This window comes from Schistocerca nitens, chromosome 4 (genome assembly GCF_023898315.1).
Source record: "Schistocerca nitens isolate TAMUIC-IGC-003100 chromosome 4, iqSchNite1.1, whole genome shotgun sequence".
Lineage (NCBI taxonomy): Eukaryota > Metazoa > Arthropoda > Insecta > Orthoptera > Acrididae > Schistocerca > Schistocerca nitens.
In genome coordinates this window covers 383033274-383059986 of record NC_064617.1, presented here as the reverse complement: position 1 = coordinate 383059986, position 26713 = coordinate 383033274, and the positions used below count along the sequence as shown (strand labels likewise).

Here is a 26713-nt window from a genome sequence, read left to right as displayed (position 1 = left end):
CATCTCATCAGTTTCACAGGTCAAATATTCAAGCTGGTCACATATTTGCAAAGATATTCTGTACGATTTTCTATGACGTGATCAGTGTCAAACACTTTTTGGATATCTTGGAACACGGAAGTTACCTGTTAATCTTATCTTTTATTTGCTAAACACTGTATATGAATAAATCAAGCTGTGTTACACATGAGTGGTTTTTCCTAAATCCATGCTAATTCTTTGAGAGAAGTTTGTTTTCCTCCAGGAATGTCGGACCTTAAAATATGCTGTAGATTCCTGGAACAGATGAAAGTCATAGATAATGGGTGGTAATTTGTAGCATCAAATCTCTCACCCTTTTTGTAAACAGGAGTGACATGTGCTCTTCTCCAGTTACACAAGGGTATCTATTGTGCAAGAGATTTTCAATACATACTTGCTAGGTAGGTTGCTAAGTCCACAGCATCTTCAATGTAAAATGTAATTCAAATTATGTTGGGGCCTGATGCCTTGTTCACTTTTATTTTTCTAAGTGTTTTCTAATTCCAGGTTGCTAATATAGACATCTCTCATTGGTATGGTGATATCCTCATGCATGAATAGGAAGTTTAATATTTCATATTTGTGTATGCTGTCTTCAGTTTCAACACCAGACAGTTCCATCAGATATCGTTGTAACTGCCGTCAGCTTCACGTCTGCTGTGCAGCGAGCTACATTAATTTAAGTATTAACTGTATTTTTTTGCTTGTCACTTCTTCTTCCGTGTGTTTCTGCTTTTAGGAAGCTTTAATTGTCGAGTGCTAGTAATAGTGTTCCATAGATTTCGTGTTTGTTTGAATACAGTCAGAGAGAGTCCCTTTAGTCAACCACAGTGCCAGTAATGCTAGTGTTTGTTTCAATACAGTTCAGAGACAGGTAGTGCTAGTTTCATTGTTTTCTACAAGAAGTGTCTAGCAACCACAGTTTAGTCAACAATCAGCCACTTTTAGTGAATTAGCAGTCTAGTTAAAAGTTGATTAACTCTCTACAGTAAATTGATTTCTTAGGATGGATAGGATGTGTGACTGCTGTGTATGGATGCAGGAGGAGCTGGCCACTGTTCGCGAACAGCTGAACATGTTGATGGCCGTGGTCAGCCGTCTTCAGGCTGCTGCCTCGGAGTGTAGCGGCAGTGGGGAGTCTGGTGCGTTGCATGGTATACCCCAGGTGTTACATGCTTCACCCACTGTCCCTGCTGTCGAGACATCTTCGTGGGTACTGGGCGTGGTTGGGCCACCCTCTCCCCAAGGGGAGTGGCGGGTTCAGTGGCGTTCGCGGCACACGAGGTGGAGGGTCAATGTGGAGGCTGGCCATGTGGCATCGCCCGCTCTGCCTGTGAGAGGACATGTGGCCTCTCCTTCAGCAAGGCCCGAGCAGGCACACGGGGGGAGGGGTTTATTAGTTATTGGGAGCTCCAAGGGGTTAGGCGGGTGATGGAGCCCCTTAGGGAAATAGCGGAAAGGTCAGGGAAGAAGGCCAGTATTCACTCTGTCTGCTTGCCGGGGGGTCTCATCCGAGATGTGGAGGAGGCCCTGCCGACAGCGATAGAGAGCACTAGGTGCAAATTGTTGCTCATGTTGGCACCAATGACTCCTGCCGTCAGGGTTCAGAGGTCATCTTCAGTTCATACAGGTGGTTGGCGGAATTGGTGAAGGCGGAAAGCCTCACTTGTGGGGTGGAATCTGAGCTAACTATTTGTAGTATCGTTCCCAGAACCGATCGCGGTCCTCTGGTTTGGAGCCGAGTAGAAGGCTTAAACCAGAAGCTCAGACGATTCTGCGGAGATCTGGGGTGCAAATTTCTCGACCTCCGCTATCGGGTGGAGAAATGTAGGGTCCCCCTGAATACGTCAGGCATGCACTACACGCCAGAAGCGGCTACAAGGGTAGCGGAGTACGTGTGGATTGCACATGTGGGTTTTTTAGGTTAGAGAATTCCCTCCCTAGGCCCAACAAGATGCCTCCTGAGACGCGGCAAGGTAGGAGTAGACAAAATGCAACAGAGAATAACAATATTAATGTGCTAATAGTAAACTGCAGGAGCGTCTATAGAAAGGTCCCAGAACTGCTCTCATTAATAAGTGGTCACAATGCCCATATAGTACTAGGGACAGAAAGTTGGCTGAAACCAGACGTAAACAGTAATGAAATCCTAAACTCAAATTGGAATGTATACCACAGAGACAGGCTGGACAGTGAAGGGGGAGGCGTGTTTATAGCGATAAGAAGTGCAATAGTATCGAAGGAAATTGACGGAGATCTGAAATGTGAAATAATTTGGGTGAAGGTCACGGTTAAAGCAGGCTGAGACATGGTAATTGGATTTCTCTATAGGCCCCCTGGCTCAGCAGTTGTTGTGGCTGAGCACTTGAAGGATAATTTGGAAGATATTTCGAGTAGATTTCCCCACCATGTTATAGTTCAGCGTGGAGATTTTAATTAGCCAGATATAGACTGGGAGACTCAAACGTTCATAACAGGTGGCAGGGACAAAGAATCCAGTGAAATTTTTTTAAGTGCTTTGTCTGAAAACTACCTTGAGCAGTTAAACAGAGAACCAACTCATGGCGATAATATATTAGACCTTCTGGTGACAAACAGACCCAAACTATTTGAAACAGTTAACGCAGAACAGGGAATCAGCGATCATAAAGCGGTTACTGCATCGATGATTTCATATGTAAATAGAAATATTAAAAAAGGTAGGAAGATTTTTCTGTTTAGCAAAAGTGACAAAAAGCAGATTACAGAGTACCTGACAGCTCAACACAAAAGTTTTGCCTCAAGTACAGATGGTATTGAGGATCAGTGGACAAAGTTCAAAACCATCGTACAATATGCGTTAGATGAGTATGTGCCAAGCAAGATCGTAAGAGATGGAAAAGAGCCACCGTGGTACAACAACCGAGTTAGAAAACTGCTGTGGAAGCAAAGGGAACTTCACAGCAAACATAAACATAGCCAAAGACTTGCAGACAAACAAAAATTACACGAAGCGAAATGTAGTGTGAGGAGGGCTATGCGAGAGGCGTTCAATGAATTCGAAAGTAAAGTTCTATGTACTGACTTGGCAGAAAATCCTTAGAAATTTTGGTCTTTTGTCAAAGCGGTAGGCGGATCAAAACAAAATGTCCAGACACTCTGTGACCAAAATGGTACTGAAACAGAGGATGACAGACTAAAGGCCAAAATACTAAATGTCTTTTTCCAAAGCTGTTACACAGAGGAAGACTGCACTGTAGTTCCTTCTCTAGATTGTCCCACAGATGACAAAATGGTAGATATCGAAATAGACGACAGAGGGATAGAGAAACAATTAAAATCGCTCAAAAGAGGAAAGGCCGCTGGACCTGATGGGATACCAGTTCGATTTTACACAGAGTACGTGAAGGAACTTGCCCCCCTTCTTGCAGCGGTGTACCGTAGGTCTCTAGAAGAGAGTAGTGTTCCACAGGATTGGAAAAGGGCACAGGTCATCCCTGTTTTCAAGAAGGGACGTCAAACAGATGTGCAGAACTATAGACCTATATCTCTAACATCGATCAGTTGTAGAATTTTGGAACACGTATTACGTTCGAGCATAATGACGTTTCTGGAGACTAGAAATCTACTCTGTAGGAATCAGCATGGGTTTCAAAAAAGACGGTCGTGTGAAACCCAGCTTGCGCTATTCGTCCACGAGACTCAGAGGGCCATAGACGCGGGTTCACAGGTAGATGCCGTGTTTCTTGACTTCCGCAAGGCGTTCGATACAATTCTCCACAGTCGTTTAATGAACAAAGTAAGAGCATATGGACTATCAGACCAATTGTGTCATTGGATTGAAGAGTTCCTAGATAACACAACACAGCATGTCATTCTCAATGGAGAGAAGTCTTCCAAAGTAAGAGTGATTTCAGGTGTGCCGCAGGGGAGTGTCATAGGACCGTTGCTATTCACAATATACATAAATGACCTTGTGGATGACATCAGAAGTTCACTGAGGCTTTTTGCAGATGATGCAGTGGTGTACGAGAAGTTGTAACAATGGAAAATTGTACTGAAATGCAGGAGGACCTGCAGCGAATTGACGCATGGTGCAGGGAATGGCAATTGAATCTCAGTGTAGACAAGTGTAATGTGCTGCGAATACATAGAAAGATAGATCCCTTATCATTTAGCTACAAAAATAGCAGGTCAGCAACTGGAAGCAGTTAATTCCATTAATTATCTGGGAGTACGCATTAGGAGTGATTTAAAATGGAATGATCATATAAAGTTGATCGTCGGTAAAGCAGATGCCAGACTGAGATTCATTGGAAGAATCCTAAGGAAATGCAATCCGAAAACAAAGGAAGTAGGTTACAGTACGCTTGTTTGCCCACTGCTTGAATACTGCTCAGCAGTGTGGAATCCGTACCAGATAGGGTTGACAGAAGAGATAGAGAAGATCCAACGGAGAGCAGCACGCTTCATTACAGGATCATTTAGTAATCGTGAAAGCGTTACAGAGATGATAGATAAACTCCAGTGGAAGACTCTGCAGGAGAGATGCTCAGTAGCTCTGTACGGGCTTTTGTTAAAGTTTTGAGAACATACCTTCACCGAAGAGTCAAGCAGTATATTGCTCCCTCCTACGTATATCTTGCGAAGAGACCATGAGGATAAAATCAAAGAGATTAGAGCCCACACAGAACCATACCGACAATCCTTCTTTACACGAACAATACGAGACTGGAATAGAAGGGAGAACTGATAGAGGTACTCAAGGTACCCTGTGCCACACATCATCAGATGGCTTGTGGAGTATGGATGTAGACGTAGATGTAGATATTGAATGGATGGTTTGGACCTGTTCATTGACTTTACATACATCCAGAACTTTCTAGAATTTTCTGATATATCTTTCACCATGATCTTATTGTGAAAATTATTGAAGGGTTCATTTATGGCCCTTCTTATGGATGTTTGATGTAAGCTATGTACGGGAAAAATGAGATGAAAATTACAATGACAAATGGTACAAATACTAATGGTAAAAACAAATTTTCTTGGTAATTTTGAGTTGTTCTTACCAACAACTGTATTTCCCCTATCCTTTCACAAGATATTTTAAACCCTTTAGTGATCCAGGGGCTATTACATGGGTTTTTAATGTCCTTTCTGATTAGCTTATGTGGAAATCTATTTTCAAATAGTGATATGAATTTAACATGGAATAGATTAAATTATATATCAGCATATGGTTAATTACAAATCTCATCCCATGTGTGACTGTACCTGATAGTTACTGCTGAGTAGTTGCCCTTCCAAACAGCAGTCCATATAACCAAACCAGTTGTGTCTTTACCTGTGATTACATATACTTTAGGCACTGGGGCTATGCACGGCTGTGTTTAAAAAGAATAGCTCAAAGTAGTCATGGGGTTGAGCCACGCATGCCTGCTTTCATGCCCTGCAGCAATTTGCTCCGAATAGTAGCCTCTGACTGTGATCCTGCAGTCAGATAGTTAATGCACTGGCTAGTGCTGTGAATTAATAAATTACACAGAAATATAAAATAAAAGATAAATGAATAATTTCATAAAAGGGTTTTGTTTCAATGTCTGCAGTTGATGAAGATGACAGAGACTCAAAACATATCAGAGCTCCACATGATGATTCAAAAATTAACACATATGATGCAAAGAGTGGGAACTCATAGTCTGTCTATTCTCAGCTCCGTAATACAAGCAGAAAAAGTTTAGAGTCCTATTTTGGAATGCACAATCAGACCTCTCAAAATACAGAATCCCGTCAGAAGTTTAGGTATTGTAGCGGCCTACACCGCCCAGAATCAGTCACTTATATGACTGAATCATGCACATTACCATAGGCAGCTCTGCCTCTTCCAACATTTGAGAAAATGTGTCCAGAATCATTCCCTTGAGCTCTTCACTAGAAAAGTCCCAGTTTCCACTTGACACCAGCAGTGTTCCACCACTGTGTGACTCTCATCGGCTGAAGGCCATCCCCACCAATAATAAATCGTTCTCTAGCTCTACAGACATGATTTGATTCAACACATTTCCCAGACTAAATTAATATGTTATAACAATATTTGAATAAAGAAATATCATAAACATTTGCTTACACTCAGCATATTCACAGTACTTATAAATAAAGATTTGTTCATTAATAAGTCTCCCATAAGTCCAACCCCTCGTCCAAGTCGTGGGAGATGGGCAACGGCACAAAGTAGTGGACTGCCTATAGGGGCGATGTACAGCGGGGACTTCGTGTGCCCCAGGACCGCTACGGTAGCTGGGAAGGCCCTATGGGAACCCTGAAACGTGACGGCTAACGGGGCTCTGGTGAAGCTGCGATAGGCCTAGCAAGCCAGTAGTGGATAAATCAACTGCTTTTAAAAAGGGAACATGCCTCGGATCACGGAACGGATTTAAAGGAAACCGACCAAGCAATGGAAAAGGATTACGAGATGGTTTACGACTGGGCATCTTAAACGTAAGGACTCTAACTGGGAAGTTAGAAGAAATTGTAGAAATGATGGAAAGGAGGAAATTGGACATCTTGGGACTTGCTGAGACTAGGTGGAGAGGAGTTGGTGAAAAACCACTAAGTAAAGGATGTAAACTGTGCTGGATAGGGAAAGAGAGGGGAAGAAATGGAGTGGCAATAGTGGTCAGAGAGGGTCTGCAGGAGGAGGTGGAAGGTATCAATGATCGAATGATAAAAGCCAGAGTACGAGTGAAAGGAAAAAGCATTGAAATCATCCAAGCATATGCCCCACAGGTGGGGTGTACAAAAAAGGAGAAGGAGGAATTTGAAGATGACATGCAAAAGCAGCTAAATGGAGGTAATCAGATTATAATAGGGGACCTCAATGCACATGTTGGCACAGACAGGAAAGGATTCGAGGAGATAATGGGACCAGAGGGCTGGGGGAACCGAAATAGAGAAGGAAAATTGTTGCTGGAATTCTGCAAGAGGAATGGGCTGGCGATCGCAAATTCCTGGTACAAGAAGAGAAGTAGCCACAAAATAACTTGGTACAGTGGAGACTGGTCCCAAACTTCAGTAGTAGACTATGTACTAGTGGATAGGCAGATGATGAGCAGCCTCACAGATGTTAAGGTCATTCCATCTGAGGCCTTAGGCAGTGACCATCGGCTGTTGGTAGCCAGCCTGAGAGAGAAAAAAGATAGGATGGCAACACATATACAGGAGAAAAGGTTGAAGACATGGATGCTGAAAGAGGATGAACGGAGGACCCAGTACCAGACACTGATCAGGAAGAAGCTGCCAAAGGAAGATCAGAGAACAGTGGAAGAAGAATGGGGAGATTTTAAGAGGGCTCTAGTTGAGGCAGCTGAGACTGTGTGCGGAAGAACTAGCACAAAGAGGAGAAGTAAGGAAACCCCATGGTGGAACAACATATGTAAAGAGGCAGTACTTCGAAAGAACAAAGCCTTCAGAGAATGGTTCCAGACCCGAACAGAGGAAGCTAGGGTAAAATATAAGGAAAGCAAGAAAGCGGCACAGACCATAGTAAGGGCGGAGAAGAAGAAGTGGATGGAAAAATGGACAAGAATGTTAGAAGAGGACAGTGAAGGGAACAAAAAAGTACTTTACACCATGGTAAGAAATAAGAGGAACGACAGAAGTGAGTGCCTGAGGATCATGGATAATAATGGAAGAGTTGTGGAGGAAATGCATGAGCTCAAAAAGATTTGGAAGGAGTACTTTGAAGATCTGTTGAATGCCGCCAAGCGGGTAACTAACAGCGATGGAGAGCCTAAGGCAGCAGACGATTATAATAGTGGGGAAATTGATGATCTAACTTGGAATGAAGTGGAAGAAGCCATAAAGAGGATGAAAGGGGGCAAGGCACCAGGTTGGGACGAAGTAACAGTGGATATGATACGAGCAGCAGGAGAAGTAGGAACCCAGTGGCTATACAGAGTGCTGAGGGTGGTGTGGAAGGAGAACAGAATTCCTGAGGATTGGAAGAAAGGAATTATAGTCCCGATCTTCAAGAAATGGGATAAAAGGAGATGTGAGAACTACAGAGGAATCACCCTGCTATGCCACTGTGGAAAAATCAATGAAAAGATCCTGGAGAAGAGAATAAGAAGCAGTATTGAAAGTAGACTGCAAGAGGAGCAGTACGGTTTCAGACCGGGAAGATCAACAACGGACCTCATATTTGCGGTAAGGCAACTGCAGGAAAGGCACTATGAGTACGGGAAGGACTTAATCATGGCCTTTTTAGATATTGAGAAGGCGTATGACAGTATCTGTATGGACAAGCTCTGGGATGTGCTGAACGCAAAAGGGATAGATGAAGAGATAACACGAAAAGTCAGAAAAATGTATGAGGGAAGTGAGAGTTGTGTGAAAGTGGGGAGGGAACGTACTGCATGGTTCAAGCTGGAAAATGGGCTGCGACAGGGAAGTGCACTTTCGCCTTTATTGTTTATTATTGTTATGGATGAAATCCTACAGCAAGTATCAGATGCAATTGGAGATCATAAAATGAAAACAGTGCTTTTTGCCCATGACCTGATGTTATGGGGAAATTGCGAGAAGGAGGTGCAAGAGCAGTTAGATGCATGGGAGGCAACGGCAGCACAATATGGAATGCATTTCTCTGCAATGAAAAGTGAAATAATTGTCACAACAAGGAAGAAGAATAGGCCAAATGTGGATATAACTTGTGGAGGGGAAAAACTACAAGTGGTAGAGAACTTCAAGTACCTGGGAAGCATGACTGAAAGTAAGGGGGGAAACGCAATGGAAATAAATGAAAGGTGCAGAAAAGCAGGGCAGTTCTACACATGCATTAGGGGGCTTATTTGGAGCAAGGAGGTGACACAGAAATCCAAGGGAATTATATACCGAACCTACTTTGTCCCCATATTGGCATACAGAAGTGAGACATGGGTAATGCACAAAAGCGACAAAAGTAGAATACAGGCTAGTGAAATGAAGTTCCAGAGGAGCAGGTTGAGTGTAACAAGACGAGACAGATTGCGAAATGTGTATGTGAGGGAAAGACTAAAGGAGGAACCAGTACAGGACAGGATAGAAAAATCAAGACTGCAGTGGTATGGACACATGAAGAGAATGGATGAGGGAAGAATTCCAAAGAGGATGTTTGATCTGCAACTGGAGGGGAAGAGGCCCAGAGGAAGACCAACAGATAGATGGGTGAAGGGAGTGAAGGAATGTGTGACGAGAAGAGGAGAGAACTGGACGAAGGTGGAAGAGGGGGAATGGTGGAAAGACAGAACACGATGGAGAGGCTTGTGTTCCCGACAGACCCAGCCAGTGGCTGGAAACTGTCCAAGATGATGATGATGATGATGTTCATTAATAAATAAGCCAGTGTTCTTATGCAATTGTATTTATGTTAAATGACAACAGATTGTCGCTAAAATTGCTTAAACACTTATTTATGTCTGTTTGACTGAAGCTTCTTCTGGTGCACTTTTCAGTTGTGGTGTCCACTAACATGTGTGACTGACCACTTTTAAATTAGCACAGCTTTTTAATAGCACTTTGCAATCAACATTTAAATAAAGGTACTGGATAAATAGTAAACTGCTCATTACATGTAAAGACAAGTATAACAATATGTGAGGCACTGAAGCTGTGTTCATTTGCTGTGTAAATGTGGAGAATACAATGTTCTGCCAAACATTTACATAATGAAAAAGATATAAAAGAGGCTGTAAATCAATACATTTGTTCTAACTGATTCCCACTGAGGAATATCAATACTGTAAGGCACTAGCCTATTTATCCTAACTGTGCACCATGATCAGAAAGGGCATTTATTACTGGGTGTACAGTTATTTTCTTGCTTTGAATGTCACCAAACAAAATATTGTCAATCAGAGTTCTATTATCTTTATTCACTCATGTTGGAAAGTTAATTACTGGGGATACAAATAAGGTTTCCAGATAATTTTTCATATCAGAATTCTATATAAAAATCTGCACTGAAATCACCACAGACTATTAACTTATTAACTGCTTGCTGCTGTCTGACGGACAACATAGTAAGGAATCCAAATTCCTCATGAATAGTTTGAAATTTCCCATTGAGGATCTATTTAACTTACAATTAAAAGTGAACTGTTTCCATTATTAATTCACAATAACACACTTCTATCTACTTGTCTCAGTGTTTTTGAACTTGTGTTCTGTCTTAGTACATGTAACAACTTCTCCTTTTCCCACATTAATTCTACATGAGTAAGCTGCTAGAGTAAACATTTTTATATGTGACTTATCTAACCCTGTGGTTATGTGGTGCTCAAAGGGGCTCAGGATGTATATTATTTCTGGAGCTGTCTAAATTTTCCAGGCAAGAAGCTCTTCTGCCTTATTACTCAGTTGTCTATTATTCTGATGAAATGTGCTAACCTTATATTTCTGTGCATTCTTAAGTAATTTGTGGGGTCCTTATGTTACTTTAACTACCTTGCTAACACGGTGCCTGAATCTTGATTCTAACCTGACAGCATTAACCAAGGGAATCTTGCTTTGTGTGAGTGTCACCTCCTGTACATTTTCAGCAAGTAGCTCAGCCATCCTATCTCTCTCTCTCTTATTCAGGTGTAGTCTGTGACTAGTATATCTCCATCTCCGAATTGTAGCAAGGGCACTGCACTCATTTGCGATTTCATTTCAGTCAGTAGGAGCCTGATCAATGTAATTTCATTCAGGTTACCCCTAATGCTGTAATTTCTGCCTTTAGTCAGGCTGTTCCCTGCTTCACATACTATGATAATCTGATCCTATTTCCCGAAATTTTTGCACAAATTCCTTACATTCTCTGTCACCTGGATTGCTGCACAATACTTGTGACCTGGTACCCTGTTCCTAATTTGTACTGTACCATCTGGCCCATGCCCCTCCCATGGATACTAACAAGCAGCAAGAGTCTTTTCTTCCCGCTATCTTTTGGTACTGTCCTACACTTAGTTTCTTTGCTAGAGGTCTAGTGCACTCTACTGTGACCAACAGCTGGATGAGGCTCTTCCCCTCCTATGTCCGGTAACGATTCAGATTTATTTGATACTGCAACCTCAGATGTAGATGAACAAGTTGAAGAGCTTTTCCCTTTCTGCCCATTGCTTATTACCTTCACCCAGCTCTCACTGTTTTTCTCCACCTTCAACCTTGCTAGTTCAATTTTTTTAAATCCCTCACCACACTTTACACTATATGAATTTTTGTTATTTGTGAGTCGCAAAAATTATACCTACAGGTTAGTATATAACATAACATAAAAGGTTAAATATTTCTGCTTAAAACAGCAACTCAGCACTCACTTAACAGTCGTATCTGTTAATTAACTTATTCACATTAAAATGTAACTTTTAATGTAAATTCAGTGTACAGAAACAGTAGAGAAACAAACTGTTAGAGTAAAGTTTCTGAATCAAACAAGATTCATGCTACTTTCTAGAAATATGAACTTAACGATGAAGGGATATGCTCTACTTAATTTCTGGAAAAAAAGAGCAATTAAATGGGATTCTATAAGTTTATTGCATCAAAACATAAACAAAAATATGACTTCAACCTGAATTTATGGTCTTTTCAAGTTTTCTGGAATAATATGTAAAAAAAGTGAAAACTTTAATGATAATCTTAAAAACACACTAATAAACCTATCTGATGAGTATCTGTGCCAAACTATTGTTCCAATTTTAGGTTTACGAATCACATTGTATTTTAGGTACTTTCCAAAGTATAGATGCTGAAATTGGTAAATTTAAATATTGCAAAGTATTGTCTGACAGTATTTATATGGAATGCAGTCTCATATGAAACTGTTACATTGATGATAAGTAACATGGACAAGAAGAGAATAAAAGCTTTTGGTTGGTTGGTTGGTTGGTTTGCGGGTGCTAAAGGGACCAGACTACAATGGCCATTGGTCCCTAGAAGCTTTTGAAATGTAGAGTTACAGAAGAATGCAGAAGTTAGATAGGTTGGATAACTAATAAAAATATAATGAACCAACAGTATTATGAAAAGAATAGTTGCTACTCATATGTTGAAGATGATCTGTCACAGATAGGCACAACAAAAAGACTGTGAAACGAAGTTTTTAACCAAATAGGTCTTCATCAGAATTAGACATCATACATATACACACTCATGCAAACACAACTTATGCACACATATGTGTGTGTGTGCTCTAATTCTGATGAAGGCCTGTTTGGTAGAAAGCTTTGTTTGACAATCTTTTTGTTGAGCCTATCTGTGTATTCAGCATTTCTGCTATATGGTGAGTAGCAACTATCCTTTTCGTGATATTGTCATTATTCCATCCTGGATTTTCCTTTGTTTGATTTATTCTGTATTGAGTTTGAGGTAGATGACTTCATGCTATAATTTGGCTAAAAGATGGGATAAGCTGATAGGTACATCCTGAGGCATCAAAAAGTAGTTAAACTGATACTCGATGAAATGTGTAAGGTAAAATTTGTAGAGAGGGACCAAGATCTGACTATGGTAAACAAGTTCAGAAAGAAGCAGGTTGCATTAATCTTGTGGAAGTGAAGACACTTGCAATGGAAGGACTAATGTGAAGAGCTGCAGTAAGGCAGACTTGAGATCAAAGGTTTCAATAACAACAAAAATAATCACAATGCATAGGCTCCTAATGAAGAATGTACCAACAGGAATATCAAGAGTGGTTGCTTTCTATCACCGCCTACACTTAAGAATTTCACCTATGGATATCTGCTCTCAAGGACACATTGGGCTTCAACAATCTTCTACACAGCCACCTGTTTCTCTCTCTCTCTCTCTTTCTCTCTACCTTGTCCTACAGCATCATAAATTTCCAACTCACTCCACTCAAAACTTACCCATCCCAAAAAGGTGGCAGGTTGAGAATAAGCAGGGATAAAAGGAATGTCAACCTCTTCCATTGCACATAGATTAATTATTTAGCTTCCTACACCTCACGATGGAAGCCAGCTTTATGTAACATGTAGTGTGGTGAATAAATTAATTTACAATGACCGAGACTGAACAATCCTTTTCCCTGGTTATTCTCTCCACTTAGTTTCCACACACTTTTTGTCCAAATCAGTTATCTACACCAACCAGTTCTACCTTCTCTCCAGCAATACACAATAAACCTTGAAGGAACTTAGCTATCAGCTTCACTTGTTATTGTCTTGTTTCTAAAATAATCTGTTCTTTTGTACCTCTCCTAACTGGAGAGTATTACTAACTTAACTTTGGTGTAGTACGTAGTCATCTCAATATATCTTTACTTCCTCCTCTTTCTGTGGATCAATAAACAGAAACATTTGATTTCAAAACCTGCATCTTTAGAATACAGGTCGGTTATAATTAAACTTTTGCTACTTGAGAGGGCCTCCATGAAAAACGAGTGATCGTACGACAGTAAAACATTGTGAAAGCATTTGTAAGGACATACGAAGAGAAAAAATGAATAAACCATTGAAAGAAACATATTTTAATTTCTACATGAGGGGGTTAAAATCCACTGATCTTGGTGATTATGCAATTTGGAATGACTGGCCAATGATTTGGTTTACTCCTGGGAGGTGCCGACGGCCAGTTGCACCACAAATTGTTGAAGAAGTTACTGTTGCCATGGCTGAGAAGCTGTTTGCAGTGCACAATCTTCAAGCAGCTTGAGCTGTGTCACAACAGCTGAACATTCCTATGCCCACCATTTGAAAGTGCTGTGAACAATTTTGAAATGGTATCCATAAAAACTCTCGTTACTAACTCATTTTGCCGCGTGATGCAAACATTCAAATAGACTTTGCTCTTACATTTCTTGCAAGGGTTTAAGTTGATGACATGTGGCCTTGTAACATTTTGTAGAGTGATAAAGCACACTTTACTTTCACTGGGCAGTGAACACTCACATCAGTTGCATTTGAGGACTGTCACCACCAATGAAAGTTCATGAAGTTCCTGCAAAGTGAACACGTCACTGTGTGGTGGGGCTCCAAGGAAAAGTTCATGCTTGATCCATTCGTATTTGAGGAACTCAGGCCTCAAGTACCAAGAAAATGCAGTGTGAATGGTACATATTACTGTGATCTGCTTCACTAACATGTGATCCCTGCTCTAAGCAGAGAGGTGCTTTGGACTCAACTGTTTTGATGCACAATGGAGCTCTACTTCACACTGGTTGTGAGGTCAATTGCTTACTCCATAACACATCTGAAGAAATCTGAATCATTGTTCAATTATCCTAAACTGTGCACCCACTAAGATCACCAGATTTGAATCCTCTCATGTGGACACTAAAATGCGTTTCTTTCCACTCTTAATTCGTTACTTATCTTTTGCATGTTCTTACAAATGTTTCCACAAAGTTCCATTTTCATAGGGTTACTCATCTTTCATGGAGTTCCTCTCAGGTAGCAAAAGTTTATTTATAACAACCCTCTACTTTTCAATATTTCTATCTACTTTTATAACACATATTGTGATAGCTGATGTAACCAGTTTTGTGGTACCATTTTTCAACATGACGTTAGCTGTTTAATCAAAAAGTATGGGTATTTGTGGGACAGAAAACTTTATTCTGTAAGAATACAGAAAAAAACAGTATAGATTTAAGAGCTGGTAGTCTGAAATAAAGCAATGTAATGTTGAAATTTTTTAGATATCAACATTTAATACTATCAGTTGAAACATCAACTGGACATATAAATTGTGATGATTGATCACATTTATCATATTATACTTCCCACTGATCATTTTGGAGGGCTATACCTCCACAGTCAGGTGGATTCGTTTCAGTTCATAAGACATGTCTTTTTGGTAACCTGAGACTTGTGTCCACTAAGAATGCATAACAATTTAACCAAAAGTCATAGATTTAATACATCCACGCCTTAATAATTTACATATCTCCACATGATTATGGAGATATAGCCCTCCAAAATGACCAGTGGAAAATATAATAAATGTGACCATGGCACTGTATTTCCAGATGCTATTCATAATGGTTACAGTTAAGCCAAACCTAAAATATCTCAATTAGAAGTTAAGGATATTCAAAATAACTGCTGTATTTTCTGAATATTGTGATCTGCTGAGTTTTTAAGCTAAGAAAATTTCAGCTATTAAAAATACCATACTTAAGTTGTTTTTTTAGGTCAGTTTATACGATTATAATAAAAAATGGGTAAGAGAAGGTAGCTTTCCACATGATCATCAAGTAAAATTACTTCAAAAACCATAACACCCCTTACACATTCTTATAAAAGTCATACACAGAACATTAAAATGATTTGCTTCATAGATATTTACTACTCAATATATTAGAGAGAATAAAGTTAGAAGGAAATAGAGAACTGAAGATTTTGAATACATACGGTCTGGTATTGTGTTAGCAAGCTGCTCCAGAATTGCACTAGGTTTAACAGGGGCTGTTCTAGCAAATGCTCGAAGCATCATTGCTTCAGAAGTGTCAGGATTCTCTGTTATTATAGTGCGCAGTCCATCACTAGCTACCATTCCACGTTTAAAAGCATTCCATTCAACTCTCATGTCTACTAAAAACAACACTGTGAAAAGTTCATGAATTTATGAAACACGTGTAGCATATATTTTTATGGCAATTAAAAATACATTACAAGTAAGAAATCAAAGCAAAACCATTATACTGAAGAATCAGAATAAGCTTTAAAAATGGATGCAAGCACTGGTAGATGTTATTGTCATCCAACCCAGTGATAATCATATACAAAAAGATCAACAGTTATAAGACTCAGTGAATACTTGCCTTATTCTCTTACATTACAGCAATATATGGTGTAAAACATGTTTTAAAAGGAAGAAGAATTAAAAGTTTGAGTTTAATTATAAGACTCAATGAATACCTTATTCTTTTAGTTTACAGCTATACATGGTGATAAAACATGTTTTAAAGCGGAGAAGAATTAAAAGTTTGAGTTTAATACCCCATTAAACACAGCTTAGAGTGGTTTGAACTGCATAAAAAATCAGACATTGGGTTGCCAAAGATATCACTCCTAGTATTTTCCTGAAATTATTTAGGGATATGATGGTGGTTAGCTTTAAGCTTTTGTGCATGTAAATTCTGACAGACTTTACATATAATGGAAAACCAGAAAGGAGTAACAAAAGCAACAGGTATTGGATGGATTTCTACTCACCACATGTAGAAACATTGAGTGGCAGACAGATATATTTAAAAGTAGACTGTTGGATATTATTCAGCCTTTAGACAAAGTCCATGAGATGAAAAAAAAATTGACTATACATACATGACCATTCTTGTCTCCAGGTGACACAGCAACTCTTCCCTGCCCGTCCCCCCACAGGCTGAACCCCAACCCAAGGCACAGCCAGCTGATGCTGCACCTAGCAGCCCACCATTGTATATTGATATATTGTCCCTGACATGCCTCTGCACACTACCACAGGCAGCACTACAGCATCTTTCCCCACCATTACCCTGCTATCCTTCTCTCCCCCTTCTCTCCCCCTGCCAAACGTTTCTTCCGTACCCTCACTATCTGCTCCACCATAGATTTCTGCTAACCGCAGTAGGACCTTTAATGCTCTGAGGTGACAGTGGATATGTGTGTGTGTGTGTGTGTGTGTTTTTCTCCATCTGAAGAAAAGCTCTGGGTGATAACTTATAATATCTAACCATCTTCTTTCAGTGTGCCTGTTTGCTGCTCAATGCTTCCACTAAGTTTCATCTAGATAGTAATAACTAGTTAGTAGTAACTAACATCTATTTGTTAGAATTGTAAATCATTGCTAATGGTTTGAAACTGTGTAAGATACAATTTTAAGGCTGAGAGTAAAAGTTCTTGCTGAGGACCAATAAAAATCTATTCTGTTGTTGAGTGGGCTGCAAGTGATTTGAACATTCTGCTGAATTATTAGTATCATCAGTGAATAATAACATTTATGACATGCATTTTAATGATTCAGGTAGCTCATTTGTGCAGAAAAACTCTGCTAATAGTAGAAAATGTACCAAGCCATGTAAGAAAGCTTTATTTGATATTCCCCGATTCTGAATTTACCTTCGCTACTGTTATTCAGCCTCTGCCCTCTGCTTTATGGTGAGGAGATATGATTCCACCTACACACATGATGTCTAATTAAAAATATTAATTTTGCTAACTGAACATATTGTATTGTCCTCTCAAAGAATTATTGAGTGTTCACACCTTCATGTCAACACATTTACTGAGTACTGTTATTTATGGCAAATAATAAGAGAAGTGAAGTATCATAAACTGAAGAACTCTGCATTCATATTTACCATGTAAAGAATTTTTTAACAAGCTGTGTTATGCTGAATGCTTCACAGGCATTACGTCAGATAGCATCGTGTAAACTGCACAATATTTCCACAAGGCTGATGCTGATTATCTCCAGATGCTTACTGGTGTATTACTGTTGTGCTCAGCATTTTATGCCCAAGTTCACTAGTGCAGACACAAAGAGGTGGAGCTACAATGTCATTGCAATTAATCGTAGTGGACATCAACATCAAGAGCCCCCTGCCAGAGAAAGGGCTGCGGCACCCACATGCACGGCACATGGAAAAGCAACTGCAAGCCATGGGTTTCTTATATGCACGCTGCCAAGGTGTTAATGTACAGCTTAACCATCCTGGCTTCTATTCTGCTATACGTTGAGTCATTGCAATCGTTTGTACATGGCCAACAATGCCATAGAGCCACCAGTGCCAGTTCCCATGCTTCGATGAGTTGAAACCAGGTATCTGTTAATTAAGTCATTAGTTATATGTATTTTAACTGTCACTTTAATTATAGAGTCCTAATATGTGGAGGCAGATGAGATAGTTTTGATCTCTTCATAGTCTGTGCTGTACCTGTGTCAAGATAATGTTCAGCAAGAGCAAATTGTTCTGGCCAACACAATCTGGCCAATCTGGTGTTTTCAACAATGTGACATGTCTGGCCAATGTAAGATTTCCCACACTGTCTTGGGATTTCATACATATTTCTGGTCTCTTTAGACTGGATTGTCTTTAATAAAAGCCACATTGTTTGCACTTACAGTGGAGGGTGGAAGACACACTTTATTCAATGCTTCTTGAATAGCCTACTGAACTTGAAAGACATGCCACCAACTTACGGTATAAGAATCATTCTCATAGAGCTCTCAATTTCTTCTGGTTCCTCTTGAGATTTAGTGCATTTTGGTCAAAACACATTATGAATCTGTTTATCGGAGTACAACAGAGCAGAGATGGCTAAGCTGTGCTGATAAACTCTCTGGGTCTGAAATGGATCTAGCCTTATGAAAGAGAGTCCACAGTGTATCACTGCATTGGGATAAGTGATGACAGCTCACAGATACAGTCAGTAACTGCAGGTTTACAAAACACACTGTTAACCAAGGAGCCATCATCCTTTCTGCAAACCAAACCTCCAGAAACAAGAGGTCTTCATTTTTGTACGCTTCCATGATGAAGCAAATGCTTGGATGAAGGAAGCTAAGCTGTTCTAAAAATGAAGGAAGTATTGTTGTCCCATGTGGATGTACCACAAAGATATCATCAATATATTTCCAAAAACATTTAGATTTCACAACTGTCAACTCAAGTGCTTCATCCTTGAAATCTTTCATAAAAGAATTTAGGTACTATGTGAGATAGAGGGCTACCCATAGCAGTACTATCAGTCTGTCAATTTGCTCAAAATATTGGTTGTTAAATAAAAAGTAAGTCAAGGTGGACACATGTTTAAGAAGACACAAGATCTCCTCTTCCATTTTAGCTCCTACCAGTAAAGTCTAAATTCTTTAAGGAATCGAACTCCCATGTATAAAATATCCTCAAACATCTTACAGAGGCCCAACCGGAGACACATCTGCGCAAAGTGAGGATAGTTGTTGGGTACCTGCAAAGCATCGGTGATGCTAGTAGAACATTATTAGAGTTCAATCAGTTACTCTGAATGTTTAAAAGTCCTCATTCTTCCACACTAGCCTTGGCTGTTGCTCATTCAGCTGGGTGTTGGATTCTAGCTGACAACTGTCCAGTCAGCTCCTCGGTTGCATGCCCATGCAAAGTTAAGAGACACCGGCACTGCAGCAAGTTGCCAGAAAGCAAGTGTGGCCATCGCCCAGTGTGAATTGGTCTCATACTGGCTGCTGGAGAGTCCTCAGTCCCTCTACAAATTCTACAATGACCCTTTATGAATAATCTGTGATGTACCTGGTGTCTTTTGTCATGTGATAGGTTGATCTCCTCCTTATGTCTCATAGGTTTCAGCACCTTGAGCTGCCTGAGTGTTGAACCAGAATAGGGACTCTAAGAGGCCCTGCTGCTGGCTTCCATGTTGCAGTTCAGTGCTGGTAGTATCCTTCAACATAGTTTAGTCAACAGTCAGTTCCTCCAACAGTAGATGGTAAGCATGAAGTTCATCAGGTGAAGGCCATCACCTGGAGTACATCTTTGGATAGTTCATAGATTGTGCTGTAACATGTAGGACACAGATTCACTACAGTATCGTAATCGTGGAATCAAGTGCCATTACTGTGAATGCCATCAATCCCAATTATCAACTCAGGACTGGAAAGCTGGGGTATTTAAAGGGAACTAGCCTGAGGCTATGATGCAAGGCTCCGTTTATAATGATTGTATGTTTCCTCCTTATTCTGCTATATTCACTTAACTGGCTGTTAACTGCTGTGTCAGTGTCTTGCTATGTGCTCTTGTGAAATAGATAGTTTCTTGCAACACGACTTATGAGCTAATGAATATGCTTGTTTCACTTCCTTTGGTTGTCTGCCTCCTTTCCACTGAATGCGTATCATCACATGACAGAGTCGTAATGTGTCTATGACATGACCGTCTTGCAACATACTGGCTTGTTTCTGCCTCTATCTCTGCCATGACATGAGTTTGCTGTGTGGCAGTGAGAGTGAGTTTTAATGAAATTTCCTAATTTCTAGCCCTTACTAGTCTGTGCTGTAACAATCTGATTACTTAACAAATGAGTATTTGGTGTTAAGCATGGAAAAGAGGAAAAGTTTAGAAAAGGTTTGAAATTATGCTTAATGTGTCTTGGAAGTTGCTCAGTGCTCTCTCATTATGCAAAGTAAGTTTTTCATGCATCTCAATATTTGAGATGTCATATCTCCTGAAATATGTGGTGTACAGTGATATAATTTTGCATATAAATTCAGTGATATATTTATATAATATCTGCAAAGTATGGTGTGAATAGAGTTAATAGTTAGGAAGTAATTAATTAAAATGTCATACCTGATGCTGAAGTTTTACTGCACAACATTTTAAGAAGAAGCTAGATTTTCATACTTCTAAAAGTTTACTGAAGTCATATCTCCTGAGCTATGTGTCATACAATGATATAATTTTGCAGGTACATTCAGTAATATATGTCGATACTGTCTGGAAACTGTGTTGCTAATAGACTTGGTAGTAAATAAATAATAAATTAAAACTTCATATCTGATGCTGAAGTTTAATTGCACAAATGGCAAATGTATCGTAAGCAAGAAACTTTTTTCCTTTAATCATTTTTTATGAGATGTGTCAGCAAGAAAAAGTTTTGTAAAGGTCTGCAATTATGTAAAAAGCTTGTTGGAAGTTGCTAAGTGCTCTCTCATTCTCAAATACTGGATGAATAAGTCTGGGTCTTTGCATGTCATCAGTTACATTGCCTAAAGACAAATGCACAGTTTCTAAATGTAATACTTATCTCATTCAGTAAAACTCTGAACATAAGATTATACCTCTCCATGTGTACACAGACAGCATTTTAAATTTAGTCAGTAATTACACGAAATATTGAAAGTCAAATTTTTGTTGCCCTTGGAAGCCATCAAATAGGCAACCTGCAAGTGGTATTGGTTCCCAAGATAGTAGCTTAAAAATACAGATGGGTTATTGTGTGTTCACCAGACACATTTGTATGAACAAGACACCAAATTGAAATTGTCTAATACATTGGTTGGTTTGAGATGCAGGTTCTTAAGTCACCATATAAAATCTTCTGAATTTCAAATATGGTGTTCACATTTCCCTATCAAAAGTCTCAAAAGAGATGCCAGATGTTTTGCAAGGTAGTTTGTTGGGCCTCCTATAACACTCAAATTGTGGTGAATTGGAACTCCTTTGTGTACCTTTGGCAGCCCAGTCGAAGTGAAATTGGCACTTGTACTCTTAAACTATTTTTCATGTGGTCAGTAAACTGGCTGGAAGTAAGGAAAGTGGATGTCTTCTGTTGTACTGCATCCAATGGATCTGTCTGGGATGACAGTATGCTGAATCCAGCAGTAAATCTGTCATATTACCAGAATGTTTCAGGCAGAAGAACAGTAGTGTTTCCCTTGTCAGCAGGTAAAATTAATATCTCTGTGTCTTCTCTTAAAGAATGGAGCGCTTTTCTTTCTGCAGTGGTGATGTTCTTTACGGGTGCAGGCATCCTAGTTATGGTCCTGCAAAGTCCCTCACCTTATTTCTTCGGCAGTCTCACTAAGAAGTTTTAAGACAGCTTGCTCAGTGGCACTGATAAAATCTTGATGGGTGAAGTCCCTGGAATGGGTGTAAAATGGGACCTTTTCCAACACTGATATCACACTGTAACTCAATGATTTACCTGTGAAATTAAATACAGCCCATCTGCATAAGTTATCTTCTTGCAATAATCGGTGAGCACGGCAATGGAACATGAAAGTTTGACATGTCATGACCTGCTGCAGTGTCCAGTCCGAAAGTGACCATGTAGCACTGTCCACCCATTCCCAGGAATCCACTGACAGACATGTAAAGGTATTCAGATGAAGTGATAGATAGATTATGGAGGCTCTGTCTAATTCTCACCTTGGATAACAAATTCTTTTTCTCACTAGTGCCCTGCTAGCTCACTGTTTAAGCCTCGTAGCAGCCGCAGAGTTTATATAAAGTGTAAACTTGACAAAAATCAGTATAGTTTGCTCATCCAAAAATCTTAATGAAATGCGAGAGAGTCTAACAATTTATTTCTCAGGTTATAGAGTTTATAAAACTCTTATATTTCGTTGGCCATCTCCTCCCTGTGGAGAAATGACATGTGCTTTTTGAGGTTTTCCTGGCATAATATCTGCTTGAATGGTTTACAGTGTTGTGTTGGATAGTGTTGTGTGAATGGCACAATATTTCCACGAGGCAGCTTGTCATCAACTTCAGGTGCCACTAGTGGATTTTAGTTGTGTTCACCAATTATGTGCTGGCTCACTAGGAAAGCTCAGGCACTAAGAGGCGAGTCTAAAACATCAATGTAGATGAATCTTAGAGGATGTTTCTCTGGCAGGGATTCTGAATATTGCACATCATCTTCAATGATGTAGTAGCCCCACCACTTTGTGCCTGTGCTTTCCTAGTGATCAAGGTCACAAAATGGTGAGCACAACAGCAATGCATAAGTAGCACCTGAGAAGCAGATTCACAATACATTTCAACCAACATGCATCAAACCTCACGGGCAACCAGAAGAAATGGAGAACTCTATGACGATTGTTCATCTACTTTATGGTGGTGGCATGTCCTTCAAGATTGACAGGCTATTCAAGAAACACTGAATAAAGTTTGTCTTCCACTCTCCAGTGCAAGTGTAAACAACACAGGGTTACGTTAATGATAACCTCAGTCTAAGGAGACCATGAATGTACAAAACCCCGTTTTAGTGTGGGAAATCTTACTTTGTCCAAAAGTGTCGCATGGTTAAGGACAGATGTGATGAACATAAACAAAACACCAGACTGCATCGGCCAGAAAAATTTGATGTTGCTGAATAATGTCTTGACATGGGCATGGCTTCCACATAGTGAGATGCCATTGTTAATGAGGTGGTCAATACATGTAAGTAATGACTTAATTAACACAAACTCAATAAAGCATGGGAACCAGCATTGGTGGCATTAAGGAATCACTGAGTGCAGGCATATGATTGCAAATAGTCAACAAAGATGGGGAATCAATGCCAGGACGGTTAAGGTTACTGCCAATACCTTGCTAGCACAAGTACGCGGGGTCCACAGTTTGCAGCCACTTTCCCCTGCATTGTACACACCAAGACATCAACCTATTTCTTCAGTGGCTGCCTTCCCCAGCATTGTACACACCAAGACATCAATCTATTTGTTCATCAGGGGGCTCTGGATGTTGTTATCTTATAGCAGGTGTGGGTAAATACTCGGCCACCTGCGGTCCTCCTAATGGTTTTGTACAGCTTGCCAAGACAATCAGAATTTTTATGTAACAATTTATATCTTTTCTGAAATGAGAAGTTAACTAACACATGCAGTCATTTTAAAAGGTGCAACTGTCCGCTGACTTATGCTTCCACAAAGTGGCTCCTGAGCCAAAATTATTGCCCACCCCTGTTCCATAGGATTTGTCTTCATTTGCATTATAGCTCTGCCCCTTGATGCCTGTGCTTTTCTAGCAAAGCAGTGTATAAATTGGTGAGCACAACAGCAATGTGTCAATAGCACCAGAAGATAATAAGTAGCTCCTTTGTAAAAACATTGTGTAGTTCACTCAACCCTACCTGATGAAACACCCATGAACTATGATAGCAGCTATTTTGTTGGGAAAGTCTCAAGCAGCTCAAGGTGTATTACACAAAGTGAGAATTTTGTATGGCTGCCAATGTGTCCTATTTCTTAATTTATATCTTCCCTCCAAGAACCAAGGACCCTGCGAAATTGGGGTAGCTTGCTCAACCAGTCCTGAAGAGGGGCAGCAGTCTTTACAGCTGTTTCTAGAAGAACAGTCTGGATGATCAGCTGACTGGTCCTTGTAACATCAACCAACATGACCTTGCTGTTCTGGTACTGTGAATGGCTAAACACAAGGGGAAAGTACGGTTGTTATTTTTTCTGAGCGCATGCAGATCTACTGTCATCTAATATGATAATGGAATCCTCCTGGGTAAAATATTCCAGGGGTAACATAGTCCGCCAACTGGGTCTCTGGGCAGGGATTACTCAGGAGGACGTCGTCACAAGGAAAACTAGCATTCTGCGGGTCAGGGTGGCATGGAATGTTAGTTCCCTTAACCAGACAGGTACATTCGAGAATTGAAAAAGGGAAATTGATATGTTGAATTTAGATAAAGTGGCAATTAGGAAGTGGAGTGGCAAAAAGAACAAGACTTCTTGTGAGGCCAGTACAGGATTATAAACACAAAATCAAACAAGGGCACAGCAGGAGTAGGTCTGATAATGCATTAGAAAATAGGACTATTGATATGAATTGAAGAGACCTAGAGACACTGGAAGGTATCAGATAGGTTATATAATAGTAATATACAGGTATCAAAAGCAGATTTTAAACTGTAGGATATTTTCAGGGGCAGATATGAAATGTACCATTATGAACTGCAGATTAAACTGAAGAAATTGAAAAAAGATGCAAAATTAAGGAGATGGGACATGTACAGATTAAAGGAACCAGAGGATTTTGAGGTTTTCAGTAGGACCAAAAGGTAATGATTGGCTGAAGTGGGGGAAAAAACAATAGAAGACGAATAGGTAGCTTTCAGAGATGAAAAAATAATGACAGCAGAGAATCAGACATGTAAAATAACAAGACCAAGTAGAAATAGTACAAGATATATTGAATTTAATTTAGGAGTTAGGAAGACCCTGCATTGAATACCAGAGTCATTGAGTAATAGACAGATGCTGACAAATTCTGGAAACGAAAGTTAGCAAAGTTTTTATTCTTCTTTGTGTGAGCCTGTCGACAAATTAGTGCCTCTGCTATTCACCTCTGCTGTTCTGTGAGTGATTTGCTTTACTCCTAAATTATTTTGATTCTGCCAGAATGGTCCTTACTGTAGACATATAGATACTGAACTTAACTCATGAAAAGAGAAAATATAAAATGCTGCAAATGAGATTGTCAGAAAATGCAAAATGGCTAAGCAGGAATGGCTAAGGGACAATGCAAGGCTGAAGAAGCATGCATTATTAAGAGAACGAAAGATACCACTCGTAGGAAAATTAAAGAGACCTTTGGAGCCAAGAGACGTAGCTGTATGAATATCAGATGGCAAGTCAGTACCAAGCAAAGAAGGGAAAATTGAAAGATGGATGGAATATATGGAAGAGCTATACAAAGGTAATGAACTGGAAGGCAAGGGAAAAGGAAGTAAATGAAGATGAGGTGAGAGATGTGGTACTGCAGGAAGAATTTGTCAGCGCATTGAAAGAGCTAAGTCAGATCAAGGACCCTAGAGTATATGACATTCCCACAGAATTACTGAGATCTTTGGGAAAGCAAGCAACGGTAAGGAGAGCAGTAGTTGAAAAGAGCATTAGATAGCATTGTTGTCTATCTCCAGTGTTATTAAACCTGAACACTGAGTAAGCAGTACAGGAAACTAAAGGAGAAATTTATGGACGGAGTCAAAGTTCAGGAAGAACACATGGTAATTCTGTCAGAGATAGTAAAGGACTTCGAAGAGCAGTTGAATGGAATGGATAGTACTTTGAAAAGAGATTATAAAATGAACATAAACAAAAATGAAACAAGAGTAATGGAATCCAGTTATATTAAATCAGGTGATGCTGAGGAAATTACATTAGAAAATAATAAACTATAAGTTGCAGATGAGTACTGGTATTTCAGTAGCAAAATAACTGATGATGGCTGACGTAGAGAGAACATTAAATGCAGACTGGCTATACCTTGAAAAGAATTTCTGAAAAAGGTTTTGTATAAACATATAATATAAATTTGAGTGTTACTAAGTCCCTACAGAAGATATTAGTCTGGATTATGTGGACGATAACCACTTCAGACAAGATGAGAATAGAAACTTTCAAAATGTGGTGCTACAGAGGAATGGTGAATATCAGATAGGCAGTGGAGTAACTAATGAGGATGTACTCAACTGAACTGATAAAAAAAGGAATTTATGGCACAACTTGACTAAAAGAAGGAATGTTTTGATACGCCCATCCTGAGTCATGAAGGAATTGTCAATTTGGTAATGGAGGGGAGTTGGTGGGGTGTGGAAATTGTAGATGAAGGCCATAAAATGATTACAGTAAGCAGTTTCAAATGAACTTAGGTTGCAGAAGTTATTCAGAGAAGAAGAGGTTTGCACATGATACAGTAGTGTGGAAAGTTGCATCAAACCAGTCTGCAAACTGAAGACAACATCTACACCAACCTTCCCTCATCTTGTCAATTTCATTGTTAAGAATACTCTTGCAGGGACTGCTTTGGAAGCATCTTTGTATCAGCTTCTAGATAACATAGGAATATATCTAGCAGAGTTGTGTCACACAACCATGTGTCTTCTAACTTGAGATGCATACTTTTGTTGGTGCTTCACTATTTATTTTTATTTAGACTGAATAAACTGACACTGCAGTGTTCATTTTTTGCTGTGTAGAAGATGTAACAAATTGGGGCATTTCACAGATTTATTTATACACATGAGCCAAGTTTAAAATATCCCTTTGTATGAGATCACATGAGCCAGATATATCAAATTTGATATTGTAGCTTCCAATATTTTGCTTTTTGTGTTGTTTCCATACAACCTTGGATTGTGTAAAGATTTGTATGATTAAAGATTTTATAGACTAGTGAAACACTTCCCATCACTTCAGCACAACAAACTATATCAGATATGATGCATTTTGAAGAGAT

At 39.6% G+C, this 26713-nt stretch overlaps 1 protein-coding gene across 1 annotated transcript in view; it reads right to left on the bottom strand.

The window, feature by feature from the left end:
* The window catches only part of LOC126251950 (meiosis-specific with OB domain-containing protein), a 282267-nt gene that overhangs the window by 90364 nt on the left and 165190 nt on the right, over window positions 1-26713 (bottom strand). The window contains exon 7 of the mRNA XM_049952714.1: window positions 15396-15587. Coding sequence (XP_049808671.1) covers window positions 15396-15587 — 192 coding nt within the window. The remainder of the gene's footprint in view (window positions 1-15395; window positions 15588-26713) is intronic.